This window comes from Sciurus carolinensis, chromosome 6, assembly GCF_902686445.1.
Source record: "Sciurus carolinensis chromosome 6, mSciCar1.2, whole genome shotgun sequence".
NCBI classification, from domain to species: domain Eukaryota; kingdom Metazoa; phylum Chordata; class Mammalia; order Rodentia; family Sciuridae; genus Sciurus; species Sciurus carolinensis.
In genome coordinates, this window is record NC_062218.1 from 98565411 (window position 1) to 98589960 (window position 24550).

The following is a 24550-nucleotide window of genomic DNA, read 5'->3' on the forward strand; positions in this document are numbered from 1 at the left end:
AAAATGTGGTATAAACAAACAATGGAGTACCATTCAGCAATAAAGAAGAATAAAATCCTGTTGTTTGAAAAAAAAAAAAAAGTGGAACTCAAGATGATATATTAATTAAAATAAGCAAGACACATGGAACCAGCATATGACCCAGCTATACCATTCCTCAGTATGTATCCTAAGGAACTAAAGTCAGTATACTACAGTGATGCATGCATACTTAATTTTACAGCAGCACGGTTCACAACAGCCAAACTACGGAACTAGCCTAGGTGTCCATCAACAGGGAAATGGGTGAAGAGAATGTGGTATATATATATATATATATATATATATATATATACACAATGGAGTTTTATTCAGTCCTAAAGAAGAAATTACATCATTTGCAGGAAAATGGATGGGACTTGAGAATATTATGTTAAACGAAATAAGTCAAACGAAATAAGTCAAACTCAGAAAGTCAAGGGTCATTATGTTTTCTCTCGCATGTGGAAGCTAGAGAGGAAAAAAGGAAAATAAAGGTGGGGGGGCATGTCTCACGAAAATCAAAGGGAGATCAATAGAGGAAAGAGGGGAGGGGAAATACTGGGGAATGATATTAGTCAAATTATATTGTTATATTCTCTGCACATACAAATATTTAACAAATCTCATCATGTGTTCAATTATAATGCACCAATTTTTTTAAATGGAGGAAAAAACTTTTAAAAAGAAAAGAAATAAGTGAGACGCAGAAAGACAAGTATTGTATGTTTTTTTTCATATGCTGGAAGCTAAAAAGAGTTGACCTTATAGTAGAACAGTAGAGACTGGAAGCAGGATGGTGACTAGATTTATCACACTGTATGCATGGAAATATCATACTGAACCACATTAATATATACCATTCACACATGCTAATAAAATTTAATTCAAAATTTTTAAAAGGAGTATAACATGGCAACTTAAAAGGAAATGAAAAGCACTGAAAATCATATAAATTAACATGAACATAATAGATATTTGTCCTGTAATGACAATAGACATATTTTAAATACAGTTGGTTGGCAAACTAGTTTGCAGGTCAATCCAGTCATGCTCATTTGTTTATATAAAGCCAATGGCTGCTTTCTCATTACAATGGCAGCATTAAGAGAGAGTTGTGGCAGAGATCCTATGACTAGCAAAGTCAAAAATGCATTATTACTGGTTTACTACAAAAAAGCTTGCTAATCCCTAATCTAAAGCAAAAACAGTAACAATACACCATGAGCTCATATATAAAATGTGTAACAATAAAACAAAGGATGGAAGAGAGGAATCTGACATATGAAGATGAAATGGTATAATATGTGAAGTAGATATGATAAGTCAGAGATGGATAATATAAAACAGAGGACAACCACTAAATTTAAAAAAATCTAACAGTAGCTACCTATAATCCCAGTGGTTCAGGAGGCTGAGGCAGGAGGAACTCAAGTTCAAAGTCAGCCTCAGCTGAGCAACTTAGCAAGACCTGTTTCAAAATTTAAAAAAAAAAAAAAAAAAAAAAAAAAAAAAAGGAGGAGAGGATGTGATTCAGTGGTAAGTGCCACTGGGTTCAATCACTGGTACCCCCCAAAAAAAGGAATCCTAAGGAATCCTAATAAAGCAAAGGTGAACATAAAACAATCACAAAAATAATCCAGGGCTGAGGATATAGCTCAGTGGTAAAGCATTCACCTAATATGCATGAGGCCCTAAGTTCAATACCCACTGCAAAAAGATAAAAAAAAAAAAAAAAATTAATACAAGAAAGCAGAAAATAAAAAAGGAATCAAGAATAAATGAGACAAAAAGAAAACAAGTAGCAAGGTAGAAGATTTAAACCCAGTCATAGCAACCATTGTTAGAAAAAATTAATATGAACTAAAAGACAAAGACTGTCACTCTAGATTAAAAGCATGGCCCATTAACATGCATTAAGAAAACCTTTTAAAATTTAAAAAATAGAAGTAAAAGGATGATCACACTCACTACAACAGTAATAATCAAAAAGATAATAACTGCTGGAAAGAAAACTAGAACCTTCATACTTTTCTGGCAAGAATGCAAAATGGTATAGCTGTTATGGAAAACAATTTGGAAGTTAAGAAATTAAAACATAACAGAAGTGGGTGTGGTGGTGCACACCTGGAATCCCAGCAACTCAGGAGGCTGAAGCAGGAGGATCTCAAGTTCAAGATCAACCTCAGCAATTTAGCAAGCCCCTAAGCAACTCAGCAAGACCCTATCTCAAAAAATTAAAGGGGTTCAAAAAAGAAAGAAGGAAAAAGGAAAGAGGAGAGGAGAGGGGAGGAGAGAGGGGAGGGGAGGGGGGAGAGGAGAGGAGAGGAGAGGGGAAGAAGGAAAAAAGTGCTGGAGATGTAGGTCAGTGGTAAAGCACCCTGATTTCAATCCCCAGTACCCAAAAAGGTTAAAAAATAGAATTATTATTATTATTATATGATCTAGCAATTTCTCTCCAAGAAACATAACTGAAATGAAAACATGTCTGCAAAAAAACTGTACACAGATGTTCGTAAGCAACATTAGTTATAATAATCAAAAAGTGGAAACAATTCAAATGTCCACCAACACATGAATGGACCCTTTACTCCCACCCCTGGAAACCAGTGATTTGCTTTATTGTTGACCAGCATTTCAGTATGTAGCTGTACAGACAGTTACCTACAGATGGAAATGATGGACTGAATAAAATATGATTAGTCTATAAGAAACCACTAACTCTTTCCCAAGTGGCTATAATAAAAAAGAACAAATGACTGATGCATATAGCAATATGGAGTAAACTCAAAAGCATTATGCTAAGTCAAAGTAAACACAAAAAGTCTACATATGGTATAATTCTTTTTACATAGCACTCTTTGAAAAAAAAGGCAAAACTACAAGGACAGAAAACAAATCAATGGCTGCCAGGGAATGGAAGTAAAAGGAGAGTATTGAACATGAAGGCATGCTTTGAGGTGATGTGACTATTCTCTAACTTGACTGTAGTGATAATTACATAATAGCATGCATTTGACAAAGCTTATAGAACTGTGTAACTAAAAAGGATATATTTTACTCTATGTCCTTTATATCTCAAAAAATAAAAAATAAAAAGCCAAAACCAGGCATGATGATGCATTCCTACACTCTCAACAACTCTGGAGGCTGAGGTGGGAGAATTGCTTGAGCCCAGAATTCAGGGCCTCAATAGGCAACATAGTGAGTGAGTGTCTTTAAAAGACAAAAAAAGTCAGTAACAATCCAGGAAATGAGTTTACTTCCAACAAAAATGATAATAACAGCCTAATCATTAAATGACTTTAACGTAAGTATGTTAAAGAGTCTCAACTAAGGAAAAGAATATTTATTTTTAAAAGTTATGAGTGGTAGAGCACTTGCCTAAGATACATGAGGGCCTGGGTTCAAATCCCAGTACTGTTAATGAATAAATAAAAGTGACCTTTGCATACTGATACACAAAGACAAAGGGAGGTACCATACAGCTCTTGGAGATGAACTAGTCCTCTGAGAATGATCACACAAAACTTTAACACCACACTAAGCAGCTAGCCAAACATGGCTAAAAACCCAGACTGTCACATAATCATGTGACTGAATGATTCAGAAACACCAAAAGTTAGCATATTGTATTAAACCATTTTTAAGATGAAAATAAATGTGTAAATTCACATAGCTAAATTATGGAATCAAAATGTGATGTCCATCCATAGATGAATGGATTCAGAAATTATGACACACACACACACACACACACACACACAAAACGGAGTTCTACTCAGTCATAAAAAAGAATGAAATTATGACATTTGCCAGTAAACAGATAAAAATGGAGAACATCATGCTAAGTGAAATTAGCCAAACTCAGAAATTCAAAGGTCAAATATTTTCTCTTGTATGTGGGAGTTAGAGTAAAATAAAGGAAAGGGGGAGGGAAGGATATGATAATATGAAAAATCAATAAAATATAAATTACTAGACAAGCAAAAGGAGTCAAGTAGAGTAGAGGAAGGAGAATGGAAGAGGGGAGTGAGGACCAGAAGGAAAAGGAAGAGGGAAAAAAGAGAGGGAAAAGGGGGAGGGATATGGGGGATCATGAACTGAAACCGATTTCCATGCATATATGAGTTTGTCATGATGAACCCAACTACTATGTGTTAACTATAAAACTCTAATTTAAAAAATGCTAAAAAAAAAAAAAAGAAAGAAAAGAAATGTGTAAAACAGAGAAGGATTTACATAAAAATGCTATCACACTTATCCACAGGTTTACTAATTGTTTAAATTTGTTTTCTCAAGAGGTATAAAAAAACAACTCTGAAAGTGCCTCACATGTACACTTTGATAAATAAATAAATGGATGGGAGAAAACAAGAGCCAGCCAGGTTTCTCACTATCAGCTAAAATTACAGATAAGCAAAAAAAAGACTAGAATGAACTCTATGGTACTGAATAAGAACAGGAGATGTCAGTGTGAACTCATGGTTAGCTTAATATACATATACTGATGAACAGACACAAAAAATTATACAGATGTATACACACAAGTTAGTATATATACATCTATAAACTGTCTCTATTCACTGAGAGAACCTAGAAATAGTGAGACCTCAGTAGCAACAGTAGAAATAGTGATACCTCAGTAACAACAAACACCCAATGACCAGAAGTTGGTTTCTGAACACTATTCTCCAATAAAAGGAATCAGAACTTCTTAGAGAAATGACTGAATATCAGGTCTTGGGCAGGGAAATTTAAGATGAACCTGGAGTACCTCATAATACAGGAAAGTCAGGAAGTACCATAAAAGCAAAAGGCTAAAAATGATGGGGGGGAGGGGGCACCCATGGGAGAAAATATTTGCAAAATATATCTGATAAAGGACTTGCATCTTAATTATATGAAGAACTCTTAAAATTCAACAATAAGAAAATAAACAACTCTATTTAAAAATGGGCACATGATCAGGACAATTACCAAAGAGAGACAAATGAATGCAGATAGACATCATATGTCATTAGAGAATTGTAAACTATAACAACAATGAGCTATATATAGCTACTATAATAAATAAAATTCAAATCTAACCCATCAAATGCTGGTGAAAGTGCAGAGCAACAGAAACCCTCATCCACTGCTGGCAAGACTGCAAAAATGGCACAGCCCACATTGGAAAACAGTTTGGCATCTTCTCATAAAGCTAAACATAATCAAGCAATTGCATTCCTCAAAATGGACCCAAATGAGCTGAAAATTTTTTTATACATTAAAAACCTACATGAGTGTTTACAGCAGCTTTATTCACAATTGCCAAAACTTGGAAACAGCAAAAATATCCTTTAATGAGTGAAAAGACAAACTATGGTATACTCATATAAAAAAGAATGCACTATCAAGCTACAAAAGGACATGGGGGAAACTTAAACACCTATTGCTAAGTAAAAGAAGTCACTGTAAAATGGCTACATAGCATGTGATTCCAACTATATCACATTCTAGAAAAGGCCAAACTACAGAGAAGGTAGAAAGAACAGCAGTCACCAGGGAGAAGAGGCAGCAGGAAGGATATGGTGGGGAGGAAGGAAAGAGTGAATAGATGGAGCACATGGAATTTGAGGGACAGGGAAACTATTCAGTATGGTATATATGGTGGATACAAGACATGCTATAATCTGTCAAAACCCAGGATTGGACAAAGAATGATCCCTAATGTAAATTATGAATCTTAGTTTACAATAACCTGTATACCCAAAGTTTTGAGGCACTATTCATAATATCCACACTATGCAATCAACCTAGATGCCCATCCACAAATGAATAAAGAAGATACGGTATATATACGTAATGGAGTATTATTCAGTCATAAAGAACAAAGTCATATTCAGTGGCACACATCTGTAATCCCACCTACTTGGAAGTCTGAGGAAGGATGATCACAAGTTCAAGGCCAACCTGGGAAAGAGAGACACTGTCTCAAAATAAGCTCAGTGGTAGAGCATCCCTGGATTCAATTCCCAGTGCAGAGGAAGAGAAAAGGAGAATGAAATCATGATATCTGAAGTAAACTGGATGAACTAGAGACCATCATGTTAAGTAAAATAAGCCAGACACAGAAAGATAAGTATGGCAAGTTTTCTCTTCTATGTTGAGTCTAGAATTTAAAAAAAAAAGAAAAAGAAAAAGAAAGAGACAGTCTAGAAGTAGTGGAGGGGACGAATACTAGAGAAGAAAGTGGAGGAGTAAGGAAGAGTAACAGAAGGGAGGATATAATCAAAGCATGACATATGCTTATATGGAAACATAGTTAAACCCATTAATTTGAACAATGTGGGTTATTAAAACAAACACACTAAAACTATTTTTTTGCTATTTCTTCACCAATTTTGACAATTATACCATACTAATGTAAGTCAATAACAGAGGAAACTGTGGGGAAAGAGGAGGTAGAAAGGGAATATGTGAGAGCTATCTATTCTTTCTGCTTACTTTTTCTGTTAAACCTAAAACTGTTTCAAAAAAATAAGTTAGGAACATGTTAAAAGGACATGGGCAACAACCTGAAAGACCTCTCAATGCCCAAACATATCTCACTACATTTCCCAGACTGTCCCTTAGAGTCAGCCTCTATTTGAACAACAAAATAAATAATGTAGTTCTAGCTGGGGGTAGTGGCACATGCCTATAATCCCAATTACTTAGGAGGCTGAGACAGAAAGATGGCAAATTTAAGGTCAGCCTCAGCAACTCAGTAAGACCCTGTATTAAAAATGAAGACGGGGGCTAAGGTTGTGGCTCAGTGGTAGAGTGCTTGCCTGGCACATGTGAGGTACTAGGTTTGATCCTCAGTACCACATAAAAATAATTTTTAAAATTGAAGATATAAAAAAAATAGGCTGGGGATTTAAGTCAGTGCTAAAGCGCCACAAGGTTCAATCCCACTAGCAAAATAACAATAATAATGTAGTACTAGATCATAACTGAGAAATAGAGCACTTGGACCTGCTATACCTCAAGCAAAAGAAATCTATAGAGAACACTGTAGGCTCAAGTCTAACTCTGAGGGATGCTGTTTCATCTCTATACTGTACTATCCAGTGCTATATCCATAAAACCTTCCTTCCCTTTCTTCTCCACTGCATATACTGCAAGCACTACACGAGATTCTCAGCTATGATCTCTATCCAAAGAATTCATTTATTTTTAAAGGTTCAACCAGTACAATGACCCTCAAAATGATATCGACCCCCTTAATCTGCACTACATTCAGCATCTAAAGGTCATTTCTACTTGCATATCCCACATTAAGCTCATTTTATCTACCCAACATTCCGGACAAGCAGTTTCAATGCTTCAACTTCAGCCTCTGTTAATGCTATCACTAAATGCCTACTCACCTAAGTCCCAAAACTGCAGGTATCTTCCTTGTTTCCTATATTCCCAATTTATCGCTTCTTTTCATACCCTCTACATCTTCATTCTACTTCCACCAACTTAATTTATGTCCTTATTACTGCATTGCTTAATTATTTCAATGGTTTTTCTGTCTGTACTCCCTAATTAAACTCTATTTAATTCATTCTAAATATATATCAACAGCTTCCATGCAGTTACCCTTTAATTGTTGATCACCACAATGATTGTTTGTTTATGACTTTAGCAGATGCTCCCAGCTGGTTATCCAATATCTGTTACTTTTTCTTTGATGTACAGCCCAGTTTTGTTTGAATCCCTCTACTTCCCCAATTAACTCAGGAAAGTGAAGTCAAAGCTGAATCAAGTCCTTGTCTTGATTCATGTTATCCATCATGACAGTTCATCCTTTATGATTTAAGCCCAAGGACATGACTCAGTTTTTGTCATGAAATGTGAGGGGTGACCCATTGGAAGACTTTTGGGGAAGATTAGAATATTATGAAGATGACACAAGGAAACATGGTACTAACTCTGGATATTTTCACGTCTGAATGAAGTTCTTGGAACTCCTAAAGCCAGTCTAAAGATGGAGTTGGCAACCAAAGGAAGAAGGTAAAGGGAAGAGTACCAAAATAAGTGAAATAAAGCCTAACATACAGTCCCTGAGGAGGCCTGATGTACAGAACATGAGAAAATCTCTTAAGAGCATATGCTCAGTGAAAGAAGTCACAGTCAGAAACAGATATAGATACACAAGGTGTGAAACCAGGACATCAGGTTCAAATCCTAGATCTCTCACTCCAGGCAGATCAGTGAATCTGTCTGAGCACAATTTTCTCCTTTCATACAAAGAGGATAACAGCACTTGCTCTGAAAAATCCACAGGTTTAAAGATCAAATAGTATGAAGAAATGATTTTATAAACCAAAATAATATAACATATTGCTACTTTGTGTATTGATTTCACTGGTACACCCAGGGCTTGGACTTTCCAATTGTCTATGGTATTACCTTTTAGTTGGTTCTTTTAGAGGAGATGAGTTAAGTCTGTTTCTTTGATCTAAGCAAGGTAGACTGGCTCTTTTTGAGAACATCTTTTGCAAATCAAGGGTTAATGTAACCTTTTCAAATGGTTATTTTTAATTTCTGAAAGGTGATTTTCTTTACTTTTCCCTAAGTAGCCTTTGGCCTTTCAAGTGGCTGTCAAACCATTGCCTATGGTTTCCTTTTCTTTTCAATTTTCAATTTATCTGCTTTGTTGTTTGTTTATTTAATTTTTGCAATACACATACTTGTTTACAAAATATACAAAGACTGGAAAACTCAACAATCAGCAAATAATGCAATTAAAAATTAACAACACACATATACAGCTATTTCATTGTGGAGGATAATCAAATGGTAAATAAGCATATGAAAAAATACCCAGCATTATGTGTTTTTAGAGAATTTCACATTAAAACCATTAAATGGGGCTAGAGTTGTAGCTCAGTGGTAGAGTGCTTGCCTTGCATGCATGAGGCACTGGGTTCGATCTTCAGCACCACATAAATAAAATAAAGGTATAATGTCCATCTACAACTGAACAAACAAAAAAAAAAGGTGATACCTAAGAGACTGCCTATGGTACAATAAGTATATATACACGTACACATATATGTATACACTATTTTTGTTTGCAAAATAAGTGTTAACAAACGGTGAAAAAAAAAAAAAAAAGAAGTGGTACATACTGTACTGACTGCATTTATATATTCCATTTATCTGAAGTTCTAAAATAAGAAAAATTAATCTACAGTAATAGAGATCAAATTAGCAATTGTCTAGAACAGGAATTGAGGGAAGGGAAGACTGACGTGGAAAAATTTTTTAGGGTAATGAGATATTCTATAGCATAACTGAGGAAATGGATACATTTACTCAGCTGTACTGTGTGTATGCATGATAATGGGGATTGAACCCAGGGCCTCATCCATGCTGGGCAAACACTACCACCAAGCCACATTCCCAGTCCTCCAATTTTACTCTCAAAATTAGTGCTTTTGGGGCTGGGTTGTGGCTCAGTGGCACAGTGCTTGCCTAGCATGTTTGAGGCACTGGGCTCAATTCTCCACACTGCATAGAAATAAAGATCCGTTGACAACTAAACTAATACTATAAAAAAAAAAAATTAGTGGGCTGGGGATATAGTTCAGTTGATAGAGTGCTTGCCTCGCAAGTACAAGGCCCTGGGTTCAATCCCCAGCACCACACACACAAAAAAAAAATTAGAGCTTTTGAGATGGTGATGCAGCTCAGTGGTAGAATACTTGCATAGTATGTGCAAGGTCCTGGGTTCAATCCCCAGTACCATTTAAAAAAAAAAAAAAAGAAAGAAAGAAAGAAAAAGAAAAATTCAAATAAAATAAAATTAGTATATTTTAGAGTATATGTTCCACCTTAATACAGTTGATTTGAGAAACAGACAATTAGTACTATGGTAATCCCTGCTTGTCCATGAGGAATATGCTCCAAGACCCCAAGTGAATGCCAAAAACCACAGACAGTATTGAACCCTCTATATACTATGTTTTTTCACATACATACATGACGATGATAAAGTTTAACTTATAAAAATTACCACAGTCAAGAGATTAACAATAATAATAACCAAATGGAACAATTTTAACAACATATTGGTCTTTTTCAAAATATTTGTACCATACTCATCCTTCTTGTGATGATGTGAGATGATATACTTACATGGTGAGATGAAATGAGATGAATAAGGTAGTCATTGTGATGTATTGTTAGACTACTACTGAGCTTCTGATGATACATCATAAGGAGGATCATTTCAATCACTGAGCCATATCGATGTCAATGTGAAAGTTGATGGCTGATGTCAAGAACAATTTGATAACCCGACAGCTAAGTGACTACCAGGTGGGCAGCATTATGTTGGACAAAGGGATGATTCAGGTCCTGAGCAGAACAAAGTAGGACTGCATGAGATTTCATCATACTACTTAAATATTGAACAATTTAAAACTTATGAATTACTTATTTCTGGAATTTTCCATTTAATATTTTCAGACTGTGGTTGACTGTGGATAACTAAAAGCATGGAAAGCAAAACTGTGGATAAGGAGAGACTACTGCATAGTAGGTCAGATGGTAATAAGGGCTGTCAAGAAATAAAAAGACAAAAAACAGTACAAGAGGAAAACAGGTATGTAATTTTAAATAGGATGGCCACAAATGGTCTCACTGCCTTTTCAGTAACGACCTGAAGAAAGAGGAGTGTGCCGTGCAGATACATGTAAAAAAGCTTCAGGTACAGAGACCAGCAAGTGGAAAAGCCTATGTCTTTTTTTGCTGATGAAATGGGAACCCATCTAAAGATTTAAACTAGAGTGAACTGACTTGTTTTTAAAGGACGACTTAGGCTGCTCAGTTGAAAACAAGACCAGAATGTGGCAAGGACGGAAGCAGGGAGTAAGTCAGGAGGTAATTCAATGGTAATTTAGACCAGGGCAGTGTCAAACAGAAGAGTTCAGATCATGTACAAAATTTAAAGACAGAATCTACAGTATTTGCCATGGATTGAATGATTGAGTGTAAAGAGTCAAGATGACTTCAAGATTTGGAAGCACTGGAAGGACAAGAAAAGCCATTTCCTGAAATGAGGATGACTGAGAAAAATGGTTTATTTGTTGACAGCAAGAATTTTAGTTTGGTCAAGCTAAATCTGAGATGCTTGTTACATTATCAAATGGAGATGTAAAATAGGCAGCTGGATTTACAAGTGTGTAGTACAGGGGGGTAGTCTAAGCTAAAGGTAAAATCTGGGGTTTGTATGTAAAACAGCATTTAAAGAAGTAAACCTGGATAAAGTCATGGATGAGTATAAAAAAGAAAAAAAATTCAAGAACTAAACCAAAGGTTAATCTATTATTTATAAATGTGAAAGGAAAGGAAATAGTAAAGGAGACTAAGAAGGAATGGCTACCGAGGTAAGAGGAAAACCAAGAGGTGGTACCCTGACGCCAAAGGAAAAAAGTGCATTAAGGAAGGAAGAAAGACCAGCTGGACTAAAGACTACAAACTGAAAGCGTTCCCCCTAAAAACTGGAACAAGGCAGGGATGCCCTCTTTCACCACTTCTATTCAACATCGTCCTTGAGACTCTAGCCAGAGCAATTAGACAAACCAAAGAAATTAAAGGGATACAAATTGGAAAAGAAGAACTCAAACTATCCCTGTTCACTGATGACATGATTATATATTTAGAGGAACCTGGAAATTCCACCAGAAAACTTTTAGAACTCATAAGTGAATTCAGTAAAGTAGCAGGTTACAAGATCAATGCTCATAAATCCAATGCATTTTTATACATAAGTGATGAATCTTCAGAAAGAGAAATTAGGAAAACTACCCCATTCACAATAGCATCGAAAAAAATAAAATACTTGGGAATCAATCTCACAAAAGAGGTGAAAGACCTCTACAATGAGAACTACAGAACACTAAAGAAAGAAATTAAAGAAAACCTTAGAAGATGGAAAGATCTCCCATGTTCTTGGATAGGCAGAATTAATATTGTCAAAATGGCCATACTACCTAAAGTGCTATACAGATTCAATGCAATTCCAATTAAAATCCCAATGATGTACCTTACAGAAATAGAGCAAGCAATTATGAAATTCATCTGGAAGAATAAAAAACCTAGAATAGCTAAAGCAATCCTCAGTAGCAAGAGTGAAGCAGGGGGTATTGCAATACCAGATCTTCAACTCTACTACAAAGCAATAGTAACAAAAACGCCATGGTATTGGTACCAAAATAGACAGGTAGATCAATGGTACAGAATAGAGGACATGCACACAAACCCAAATAAATACAATTTTCTCATACTAGACAAAGGGTCCAAAAATATGCAATGGAGAAAAGATAGCCTCTTCAACAAATGGTGCTGGGAAAACTGGAAAACCATATGCAACAGAATGAAATTAAACCCCTATCTCTCACCCTACACAAAACTCAACTCAAAATGGATCAAGGATCTCGGAATCAGACCAGAGACCCTGCATCTTATAGAAGAAAAAGTAGGTCCAAATCTTCAACTTGTTGGCTTAGGATCAGACTTCCTTAACAGGACTCCCATAGCACAAGAAATAAAAGCAAGAATCAACAACTGGGATAGATTCAAACTAAAAAGCTTTCTCTCAGCAAAGGAAACTATCAGCAATGTGAAAAGACAGCCTACAGAGTGGGAGAATATCTTTGCCAACCATACTTCAGATACAGCGCTAATTTCCAGAATCTATAAAGAACTCAAAAAACTCTACACCAAGAATACAAATAATCCAATCAACAAATGGGCTAAGGAAATGAACAGACACTTCACAGAAGAAGATGTACAAGCAATCAACAGATATATGAAAAAATGTTCAACATCCCTAGTAATAAGAGAAATGCAAATCAAAACTACCCTAAGATTTCATCTTACCCCAATTAGAATGGCGATTATCAAGAACACAAGCAACAATAGGTGTTGACGAGGATGTGGTGAAAAAGGAACACTCATACATTGCTGGTGGGGTTGCAAATTAGTGCAGCCACTCTGGAAAGCAGTATGGAGATTCCTCAGAAAGCTTGGAATGGAAACACCATTTGACCCAGCTATCCCACTCCTTGGCCTATACCCAAAGGACTTAAAATCAGCATTCTACAGAGATACAGCCACATCAATGTTCATTGCTGCTCAATTCACCATAGGCAGATTGTGGAACCAACCTAGATGCCCTTCAGTTGATGAATGGATAAAGAAACTGTGGCATATATATACAATGGAATATTACTCCGCAATGAAGAATGATAAAATTATGGCATTTGCAGGCAAATGGATGAAATTGGAGAATATCATGCTAAGTGAGATAAGCCAATCTCAAAAAACTAAAGGATGAATGATCTCGCTGATAAGCGGATGAGGACATATAATGGGGGGTGGGAGGGGTTAGCATTAGGTTTAGGGTTAGGTTTAGGGTTAGGGATAAGGAGTGTGGTAAGAATGAAGGAAAGAAGGACTGTATAGAGGGAAAAGAGGGGTGAGAAGGGTGGGAGGGGTGGGGGGAAGGGAAAAAAAAATAATCAAACATCATTGCCCTATGTAAACATATGATTACACAAATGGTATTCCTTGACTCCATGTACAAATAGAGAAACAACATGTATCCCATTTGTATACAATAATAATAAAAAAAAAAAGAAATAAAAAACTGGAAAAAAAATCAGATAAAACTCAAAAAAAAAAAAAAAAGATCAGAACTGAGAATTTACTGGAATTTCATAATCTCTTCAGGAAACCAATTCCACATAAAAACATTCCCTGTTCTAGGTAAGTGACACACTGCTAGGTTCAACTTGTACCAATTAAAAATCACTGTCTATTTTAAAATCAAAACTACTCCTGAAATGGAAGCAGTACTATGTTAATCTATTTTAAACATGATGCTTATTTTGGGCTACTATCTGGCATTCTAAGAATTCTGGTAAATAATCACCTCTGATGTTTACCACTTTTACCTTTGGCCTTACCAAACCCCAAGCATTTCCACACATAAGCAAGCATAGAGCTATTCTACAACTTTTTTTGAGATGTGATCTTTATTTTACTAGTAGGTTAAAATATAACACTGAATAAAATATAACCACTAGACAGTAAAAAAAATTACTGTCACACAATTACTGAAAGACATACACAAAACAGAAAACTCCTGGTACAAAAGCAGAGTCGTAGAGAAATATAAATATACTTGGGCACATAGCCTTGGCAACTTAGCAAGGCCCTAAACAATTCAGTGAGACCCTGTCTCTAAATAAAATATTTTAAAAATATGGTTCAGTGGTTAAGACTGGTTCAATTGCTGGTACAAAAAAAAAAAAAAAAACTTGGGCACAAATGCAAAAGTCTCAGACACACACACACAGAGGATGCATATTGTGCTTCAAATCTTTTTATTCTGAACCATATAAAAGGTTGGGCTTAGGGTAGTCACACTCTTTTGTATTTAAAGTTACATTTTTAATACTAGGCTTCCGATGCTATGCAAATTTTTATATGAGAACATCTCAAATCCTCTTCAAAGCCAAAATACTGTCTTAAAGAAATCTGGTCCATAAGAAAAAAAAAAAAAAAAAAAAAAGAAATCTGGTCCATTTCAAGTTTCTCAAAACAAGAACTGGTAAAGAGTTCCTGGACAGGACAATGAGATACTCTCCCAGACACATCCAAACTTAAATTCTAAAAATAAAATGTGCATACATTCTTCACAAAAGCACAGGCATAAATGGTGCAAACAACACACTATAAGCTTACTTACTCCATCAGGGTAAAAGTTATTTGCAATACCCAGCAACTCTAAATATAAGTAATAAGAAAGAGAAAACTACTAACAAACTATTACTGACCATATGTTCATACATGTAGACTAACTCTTACCTTTTAGGTCAATATTTTTCTGGACTCTTTTCGAACATTACATTAAGCAGATTACTTTCCTTGACATGAACATTTCAGTCATCTCAACAGATTAGATACTTAATTTTTCCTAAATCTGCAGCTAAAATCAGAAAACTCTTAGTACAGATTAAACTGTTTTCTTTTCAGAGAAAACCAGCTAGAGTTAAGTCAGTTACAACACACAGTTCCTCAGGGATAACAATTCAAGACTGCTGTTACCTTTGTTTTTATTTATACAGAACAGCAAGTAAAATGGTACTTTTCAACCTTCCCTCAGTTAACGACATTGATTCTTGTTTATCACCAACTGAAACACAATGCAGTATCACTGTATTGTTGCAAAACCACTACTTTTATCCAACAGAAGAAATTCTTTGTGTTTATTTAAAAAAAAAAAGGCCAGGTCTTTTGATGTCAGGAACAGACAGAAAGAAGTCCTCCAAGTAAACTTGTTTTTTAAACAAGTTCAAAGCCTAAAATAAGTAAACCCATAACAAGGACACATTAAATACTCTATTTTAACATGTTAATACTCAAAATAACAGACTTCTTTTTACTTTTTTAACAAAGACTTCTAATTAACATGACATTTTTAAAATTAATTTCCCATTTCAGTCTGAATATTTAGATTCTGGGGGACCTGGAAGGTGAATAAGGGTAAGAATTATTAAAAAGTACTCATCTGTAGAAGGAACATGATTATGTACCTCTTACGCAAATGTTTGCTAACCTCTCCGGGCATAAAAACAGTGATGTCACTCTAGACAGCAGTAGGACAGAGTTATAAAGAACATTAAGTTTTCAAATCACTGACAACTTAAGAAAATTAAGAACATTACTCAAAAATCTCTCCCTAGAGTACTACATCTGTGGAAGAGGAGTGTATGTCCATCTGGGGTTACACACATATTTGACATCAACAGAACTGAAGTCATTTCCCTCTGCACAACAGGAAAAGTTGTTTTTTTCTTCCCCGCCTCCCCCCAAGAACTCTGAGCAATGAAAGCCATGACTTTAAATGACTCTGTATAAAAACAGAAGAAAAGGGTGGGTCATATTCTACTAGTAAAAGCAGCTAAGCACCAAGAACATTTAAAATAAAATCCAAAAAATAAAAAAAACACAAAATTTCTTATCTTTTAAAAACTATCTTTGCTTTGTTTTCCCTACTCTAAAACAGAGACTAACACCTTTTTAAAGAGCACTGAAAGCATTTATAAGTTTGCAATATGGCTCTCACACCAAAGTATTCTACACATTTTTTTCCTGCTGTAGTAAGCACTAAATATTGAAACTTGATTCTGATGAGAACAACAATATGACTATTTTTACTACACTATCAATAGTATTTACTACATCAAGACTTTTTAACTTTATTTTCCAATCTCAGGAATAAAATATAGTATGACTAGTTCTCCAACTTAAAAATTACCTCGAACTGGGCCAGGTGTGGTGGCACATACCTATAATCACAGTGGCTTGCGGGGCTGAGGCAGGATGGTGGGTTAAAAGTCAGCTTCAGCAACTTAACGAGGCCCTGAACAATTTAGCAAGACCCTTTCTCTAAATAAAATATAAAAAGGCTGGAGATGTGGTTCCATGGTTAAGCACCTGTGGGTTCAATCCCCAGTATCAAAAAAATAAAAAACCCACAATCTCAAATTGGCTGGAAGATCAACTCTAAGGCTACATGAAAATATAAAAGGGCCACAAAACCTAAGGCAGCAGGTTTTTTATTAAGGTTTAACATATCTGAACTTAGAAAAATTGTTAAATTATTCATTCTGCCTTTACCAAATATCACAATTCGAATTAAGGGCAACATCCACAATAAAAAGATCCCCACAAAACCAACCTAAGATTTAAACTAAAGGTAGTTCAACCAAGCAGTCATGAAGAGTTCAGATTTCTACAACCTAATTAGGTGTAGAAATTGCTTAACTATTTAGGCTTTTTAAAACGTGTTATCGAACAGGAATACATCTACTGTTTAACTTTCTACCTGTGTGCTATTTATCTTAAATTTATACCTCTGGATCTTTCAACCATCAGAGATCAAGCACTGAATTACTTCAGCAAGTAGAAATAGCAACCCTGTTCCCAAACAGCAATTTCTGCATTGCTAGACACTTATCTAGTTGATGGATTTATACCATTGTTCATTCTTAGTTCCTTAAATGTAAAAAAATACCCACAGAATGGTAACATACCTCTAAATTAGTTTAAATATGGCACATAGCTATATTTAGTTAAGGTTCAAGCTTTAAAAAGGCACTTATGATTTTTCCCAAAGGCTAATCTACTCAAGTTCCTCCTATATTAAAAAAACTAAAAGCCTAATTTGTCTCTCTTGAAAACTAGAAATGTTATTTATGTAATGCTCAAACAAAAAGGGTGTTAGAATAAGTTCTCACACCAAATCAGAGTCAGGATCATATTGTTAATAAATTATCTATTGTAATAAAATAAGTTTGGTATTTATTCTAATGATGGTTCTTTGAAATGTTAGCATGATTAAATATCAGTTATGTGTACTTTGAAATATAATTCTTACAAAAACATTAATTTTTTAAAACACTTATCTTCTACCATGCAAAGGAAGAAAACCCCTACAAGTAACTTAGTTCTTATTCATGAAAAATATTGAAAAGATATAAGAAATATTCATATCACATTTATTTAAAATTTGTATTCCCTCCTTGCATGCTAGAAAGATGCAAAGACGAACACTTCCAAATATTCAGACGGATCATCCCACAGTTGTAACTTTCATCATAGTTCTCAAAGCAGTATGGTGAGGTCAGCTCACAAACAGCTTAAGTAGCAAAACTAGAAATTGGTGGTAGTAGTATCAGGCTACATAACAGCCTCTCCAAAGAATATGAAGTAAGAGAACTAAAATGTGCTGGCAACATGCCAAAAGACCGGATGGAATATAGCTGTGAGCAATCAGTACTAGGAGCTTACAGTATATAGCAATTCATCTCCTCTGCTCCTCTGATCCTGTTGGTTTGACTTTCCTTGTTTTAAACCAAAAATAGCCATGCGTAAGAAGCATTTAACACATTCAAACCTCTCCGTACTTAAGAGCTAAAGGGCATTGCAGGTCTAAATGATTTGTTAAACACATACCCTTAAAAGAAAAATCTGTCTTCTATGTAAGACAAGGAAGGTAAAATGGATATCATTATACTGATATCAGTCTGTACAGAACAGCCTTTATTCTCCAAGAATTATACTTCCCTCCAAATATTTCTAAAGGTTTGGATTTTTGACACTGTCATTTCTGAATGCCATTTAGAATTAATCAACCTTCTCAATGGAGTTAATAAACAATCAATCCTGTCAGTTAATCCTTTTAGATAAAAGGACAATTTTGGTCAGAAATTCTGACCTTAAAATGTTACTTTTATAATTTCACCTTGACTAAATTATATATTAAAATCGAATAATAAACACTGATTCTTAAGTCTCTGACACTTTCCAAACATAATTTTTCTTTTAAAGAACCAAAAGTAAAATAGTTTTCAGGCAAGAGAAAATCAGATTCAATTCAAATCAACACATATTTAACACCAATTCTATGCCAGACATTATACCAAGAAAAGAGGAAACATAAATGAGAAAAACCAAATAGCCAGAATAAAGATGTAATTGCCATACAGACACTACACTCAATCCATGACAGATGTCACTAATCAATCAGAACACGTTTAAAGACCACATGAAACTTCAAGTCCCCAACAGATAACACAAAACCTGTAGAAATAAAATTTATGTGCTATCCAGTCTGAGGTTAGATGGGTAATTTAAGGACAGATTATGAATGACCATGAATGCTAGGCTAAGTTTAGATTTTATCCTGTGGACAAAGGAGGATGCACAAAGGATTTTACGAAAAATATTAACATGATCAATTCTGGCAGATATAAGAAGAATGGATGTGGACAGAATGAAAGCAGGAAGAACGGTGAAGATGCTATTACAATAGTAAGGCAAGAAATAGAGGCCTGAATTTCACAAAAGAAAAATATCTACTGCAGGTTCTAAAAGAGTTTTTGAATCTTATAATCTGTGATTATAAATTAAAAATTTGTGAAAATTAATATTGTAATCAGAATTCCCAAATAATTCTCAAAAGACAATTTAAGGTAAACACTAGAATTAAAGAAGTGAATCACAATGATACCCAAGATTACTCAAGATCATAAATTCAGAAATAGATATTTCAGGTTTAGCATCAAGAAAGAGAACATCCTCATGACCAGACTAACACTCAGCAAGTCTTTTCTTCCTTTCAGGGCACTAATACTCCAGCCAAACAACAAACAGTATTCACCTTACATGCCCTACAATGCAGGGTCAAACTCATACTCCCAGTAACATGCAGAAAGCCCAAAAGTCAAATTTAAAACAAAAGATTGTCCAAACATTTAAAACTATACATTTCTTTAAAGAAACATAATTTGTATGAACTAAATCTTCTGAAAACATCATTCTACTATTAACTAATCCATATCCAAGCCTTTAAACTCTAAAATTCTTTGCACAGAATACAACCTATCTGGAGGATTTTGAACATATTTGAAAAAAAAAAAAACAACAACAACTATCCTATCACTTCTGCAGAATGTTCAATAAATGATATTATTCCAATTAAAAATAAAAACTTTAGCTCAAAAGGCCAAAGATACTAAAAAAGTGTTTCTATTTTGAAAAAGATTTTTTAGGTGTTACACAAGTACAGATTTAAAATCCAAGCACAATGTGTTAATAATCATGCTAGAAAAGCTAGCATTACTGTTTTAAGATTTCAGGATATTCACATTAAGGATAAAAATTACCCTATAGTAAACACCAATGTACTTCATGCTACACAGACACATAGTTCTACTTTGTTCTCATCCCAATTCTTTTGTCCCATTAATAAACCCTCAATTTGGGACTCTCTCTTACAAAGGAGCCAAAATGAAAAAAAAACTCAGATAAAATTTATGTGACATATTTGTCATTCTAAGAAAGCCAATCAGAAAAGTTTACTATAATCCATCTCCTATCCAGAAAGAAAGAAGTTAGTCAGTCAGGAGCAGAGTCTATTTCTCATGATGTCATCCTAAAGTCATTACTAAATTTTACACATGCTATGCTTCCTTCAAGTCAATCACAAAACAAGTCATCCCAAGACTGAGGTCAAATTCCATTCTAACTAAGAGACCTCCGAACTTGAAGTAATGGTGCACTTAAATAAAGATCAAATTCCAGAAAAACCCTCCTCCCCTACCTTCCCCACCTAAATAAAAGTCTTCTCCTTTTAGCTCATAGTAATGGAATGTGACCTGTACTTAACAGCTTTTCCATTCCTCATTTTCTGCTTAGAGAATATGAAGCCGTCCTATTCTCTCTCTTAAGAATAAAGTCTTGGCCAGGCCTGGTTGCCCACACCTGTAATCCCAGTGGCTCAGGAGGCTGAGGCAGGAACATCTCTGGTTCAAAGCCAGCCTCAGCAACTTAGGCCCTAAAGCAACTCAGCAAGAGCCTGTCTCTCTAAATAAAATATAAAAATGGGCCAAGGATGTGGCTCAGTGGTTAAGTGTCCCTGGGTTCAATCCTTCCCATCCCTGGCCCTTTTTTATATTTTATTTAGAGTCAGCATCTCACTGAGTTGCTTTAGGACCTGGTTAAGCTGCTCAGGCTGGTTTTGAATTGGAGATGCTCCTGCCTCAGCTTCCTGAGCTGCTGGGATTACAGGTGTGCGCCACTAGGCCTGGCCAAGAATGCTTTTAAAGAGGGGGGAAAAAACAAAGTAAGCCACACGCAGTGGTACATACCTGTAATCCCAGCAACTCAGTAGGCTGAGATAGTAGGATCACAAATTCAAGGTCAGCCTCAGCAACTCAGCAAGACCCTGCCTCAAAATAAAAAATAAAAAATGGCTAGGGATGTATCTTACCGGTAAAAGCACCCCTGGGTCCAAATTCCCAGTACAAAAAAATTTTAAAAATAAAATAAAAAGAGGGGGGAAAAAAAGTGAAATTTTGGTGGTTAATTGTATAATAATAATTAGAACAAAAGGTAAATTGACTTACTAGATTTCTCACAAGTTTTCCTATTAGAACAATGCATGACACTTAGAATGAGTGTTTAAATGGCAAATGAATATTTATTTTTTTATTTTACAACTCAGGCCAGACATCTAAAACGATTTATGATTTGTATGATTTCAAATAAATTAATTAAGGAAAGGGAGATTAAAACTATATCTACCAAAATAAATCTTCACAAAATGCCTAAGAACATATTCCCATAAAAAAAATCATATTTTTAACATTAAAGCTACACACTTCTCTTTTCTCTATGAGAAAACTGTAAAATATTTAAGAAATGTACTTCAAAGTGTTTTTTTTTTTTTTTTTTTTTTTGGGACAGTATTGAACCCAGGGGCACGCTACCACTGAATTGTATCCCCAAGTCTTTTTTATATTTTATTTGAGACAGGGTCTTGCTAAGTTGCCCAAGGCTGGCCTCAAACTTCAAATACTCCTGCCTCAGCCTCCTGAGTGGCTGGGTTTATAAACATGTATCCATACATCCATCCTCAAAGTGTTAATTTAAACTATCTATGTGGGGTTCAATTCCTCATTTAAAAAAAAAAAAGAAAGAGAACAAATTCTATGATTTAATTCAGACAAAAGCTCTCAAGATAACAACATTAAGGATTTATTTTACTTACATTCTTCCTACACCTTCATACATGTTAGTCTCATCTACCAAAGTCATAATCTCTGTATCAGTAAGATGCGCATGCTTTTTCGTTCTGTTTAGCTGTTCAATCTGTATGTCTGCAAGCTTCACCTTCTGCTGAGTGTCAATAACTTTGGCTTGAAGCTCTGTGAAGGCCTAAGAAAACAAGTACTTAATTTAGCAGTTTAAACATTTCACAAAAAAAATTTAAGTCAAATCCAAACTTCCTAGAACATCCTAACCAGAAACTAAGCTGTGAAATTTACTAATGCAAACATCAAAGAGTCAATATAAGTGTAATGTTAACTACAATTAGCATTACAGTTAGTTATGCTAAATACTGAATTTATCTATCCTCTCCTTAGAAGATGCAATCAGGGGCTGTGACTATAGCTCAGTGGTAGAGTGCTTGCCTAGTATGTGTGAGGCACTGGGTTCGATCCTCAGCACCACATAAAAGTAAATAAATAAAGATATTGTGTCTACACTAAAAAAAATTTTTAAAAGATGCAATCAATTATAAAAAAGCAAAATAAATGAACATTAAATATAACCATATCAGGTAGCCAAAAAATATTAAAAACAACCCAATAGAGGATGAAACCCGCAGACTCAAAATAAGAAACATCCAAGTAACAACTGACTAGATTTGTAATACACAACTAGATTTCAAAGCACCTTCCCACATTAGTTCAAAATATTAGCACAGGAATATTATTGAGAACTTTAATGAGGGATATAATAATACATATCTCACTCCTCCCAATAATCCTAAGGTAGGGGTGGCAGTTTCATCATTCACAAATTACAAACAAGTAACTAAATAGGTTAAAAGAGAAAACTGGCTTGCACAAGGTTGAACAACTATTAGGTGGAAAAGGCAAATACTTGAACCCATTTCTTCTGATCCCTTAGTAAAGGAATCTTTTCATTCTACTCTCTCAAATACTCAGAAAGCAAACGTTTTAAAGAACCAAAACAAAAAGAGAAAATGCTAGGCAGTGTGAGAATTGCATCATGATCTTCATCTGCACATACCAGGCCAAATGTGACCCTTGTATACACTACTTAACTTGGAAGATAAACACAGTTCTTGGATACTTTTATTGAAGTGCCTGGAATGACTTTCACATGCTGTCAGATTTATGCCTTAACAACATTTGGTGGCTACAACACATGGCAAAGGCTACTGCTTAACTTTTATCCTGATCTTGTTGTCACCTACTAGTAAGGTTTCAAAAGATTTACTTTGGAGGTAGATAGGTGTCTGTAATTTCCTACTAGTTTCACCTACCCGCCCCCCAAAACTTGTAAAGGCACTAGATAAAAATCTTTAAACAAGTCTTTATTATTATTATTTAACATGTTGTCAGACTTCTAAAGTCTGCAATCATTTTCTATTTGCATTCATAGTCCATATTATCAACAAATTTAAATGTAGGTAAAGTCATTCACAATTGTACTGTGAGCTTGTTCACTAAACCATGAGATGGTTTAAATCTGAGCAGGAAAAAAAAAGGTAAATTTCTAAATGCACAGTTTTTTAAAAATATAAAATGCCAGGTATCATTTCAGTTGTTCTGCATTTTATGCAAAGGTTACCCAAAAGCAGTCATTTAAGTAAGGTGTTACTCACCTGAAGACACTAAACTAAAACAAAAAAAGTGAAAGGTAAATCAGACAAAAATGAACATAGTCCCCATCTTTGAAAACTTCGTAGAAAAACATATTTAAACTAGTAAAATACACACGGTTTAGATCAGTAGTGTTGTTAGAAGCCTGACCACTCTCAGTGGCAAATGTTTCTGAGTAACGATCCATTTACAAGAAACTGTTTGAACAAGAGAGAAATACAATCCCTTCTGATACTTTACTGGAAAACTTTACTAGATTTTTTGACAAGTCTTTCCAAAAGGGGCCGGGGAAGGGAGCTTAAGCCCTGAAATGAACACTGCTATGACAACGTCAGATTTTTTGAAGTGTTGACACTGCTACCTTTCAAGGTATGGTATCCAATAAATGGCCAAAAACAAAGGTTGAACTCGAAGCTTTTCAAAGTAAATAATGAGGTCAAATTATAGATGCCTCAGTTCCGGCAGGCGGTCCGAAGGGACTTCATTTGAAACGCTCTCTTCAGTTCTTACCATGAAACTAAATACCTGAAGCTTCCAAATGCAGTGGAAGGGCTCTAGAGCTCAGAATGGGGAAACACACTGGAGACGGGTCCCCCATAGGCGGGTACACTTATCCCAGCCTAACCAGTTCTACCCAGCAAGACACGCTCGCCCCTAACCCCAGCTAGGAGCGCTGGTCCAGCCTCAGGACTCTAGGAAACCATTCCTTCCTCCCCTGTAGCCACTTTCCTGCTAAGAATCGGCCTCCCTCGATATTCTCGTTCACAGTCCTTAATCCCCCAAAGAGAAGGTTCTGCCTGCTCAAGACCCCCTCTCACCTTCTTCAACTCCAGATCCACGGGGGCCGCCATCTTGATACACTCTCTGCGCCTGCGTGCTGGGAGAAAGCTAGAAAGAGGGTGGGGGAAGGGCGCGCCTTAAGGTTTGGTTGTCCGCTTTCTTTCTGCGCCTGCGCCAGAGTCAAAGGACCTTGTCTCCTCCCAGCAACCCTATCCCAGCGCCTCTGACCCGTGACCCTTAAATGTTCGGCGTTCCAATTTAGTTGGTCTTCGCTATGTAACCGGTCAGGTCGAACTTGCTCCTTTACATCTTCCAAGCCGAAAATGCAGAATTTTTTTGTGATTTTATGCGATTTGACAAATAGCTTTGTTCGTGCTTCTAAATTGAGATATATGAAGATTAGTTCAACCCCTCATCGGTCATACAATCTTTTTGTTAGTCCCTGTGCTGTCAAGGAT

General features: G+C 35.4%; 1 protein-coding gene across 1 annotated transcript in view; it reads right to left on the bottom strand.

Moving 5' to 3' along the window:
• Window positions 1-24247, bottom strand: part of Pfdn1 (prefoldin subunit 1) — a 62227-nt gene extending 37980 nt beyond the window's left edge. The window contains exons 1-2 of the mRNA XM_047556857.1: window positions 24131-24247; window positions 21668-21834 (exon numbers count right to left, since the gene is read on the bottom strand). Coding sequence (XP_047412813.1) covers window positions 21668-21834; window positions 24131-24163 — 200 coding nt within the window. The 5' untranslated portion in view covers window positions 24164-24247. The remainder of the gene's footprint in view (window positions 1-21667; window positions 21835-24130) is intronic.
• Between the last annotated feature and the right edge of the window lie 303 nt (window positions 24248-24550).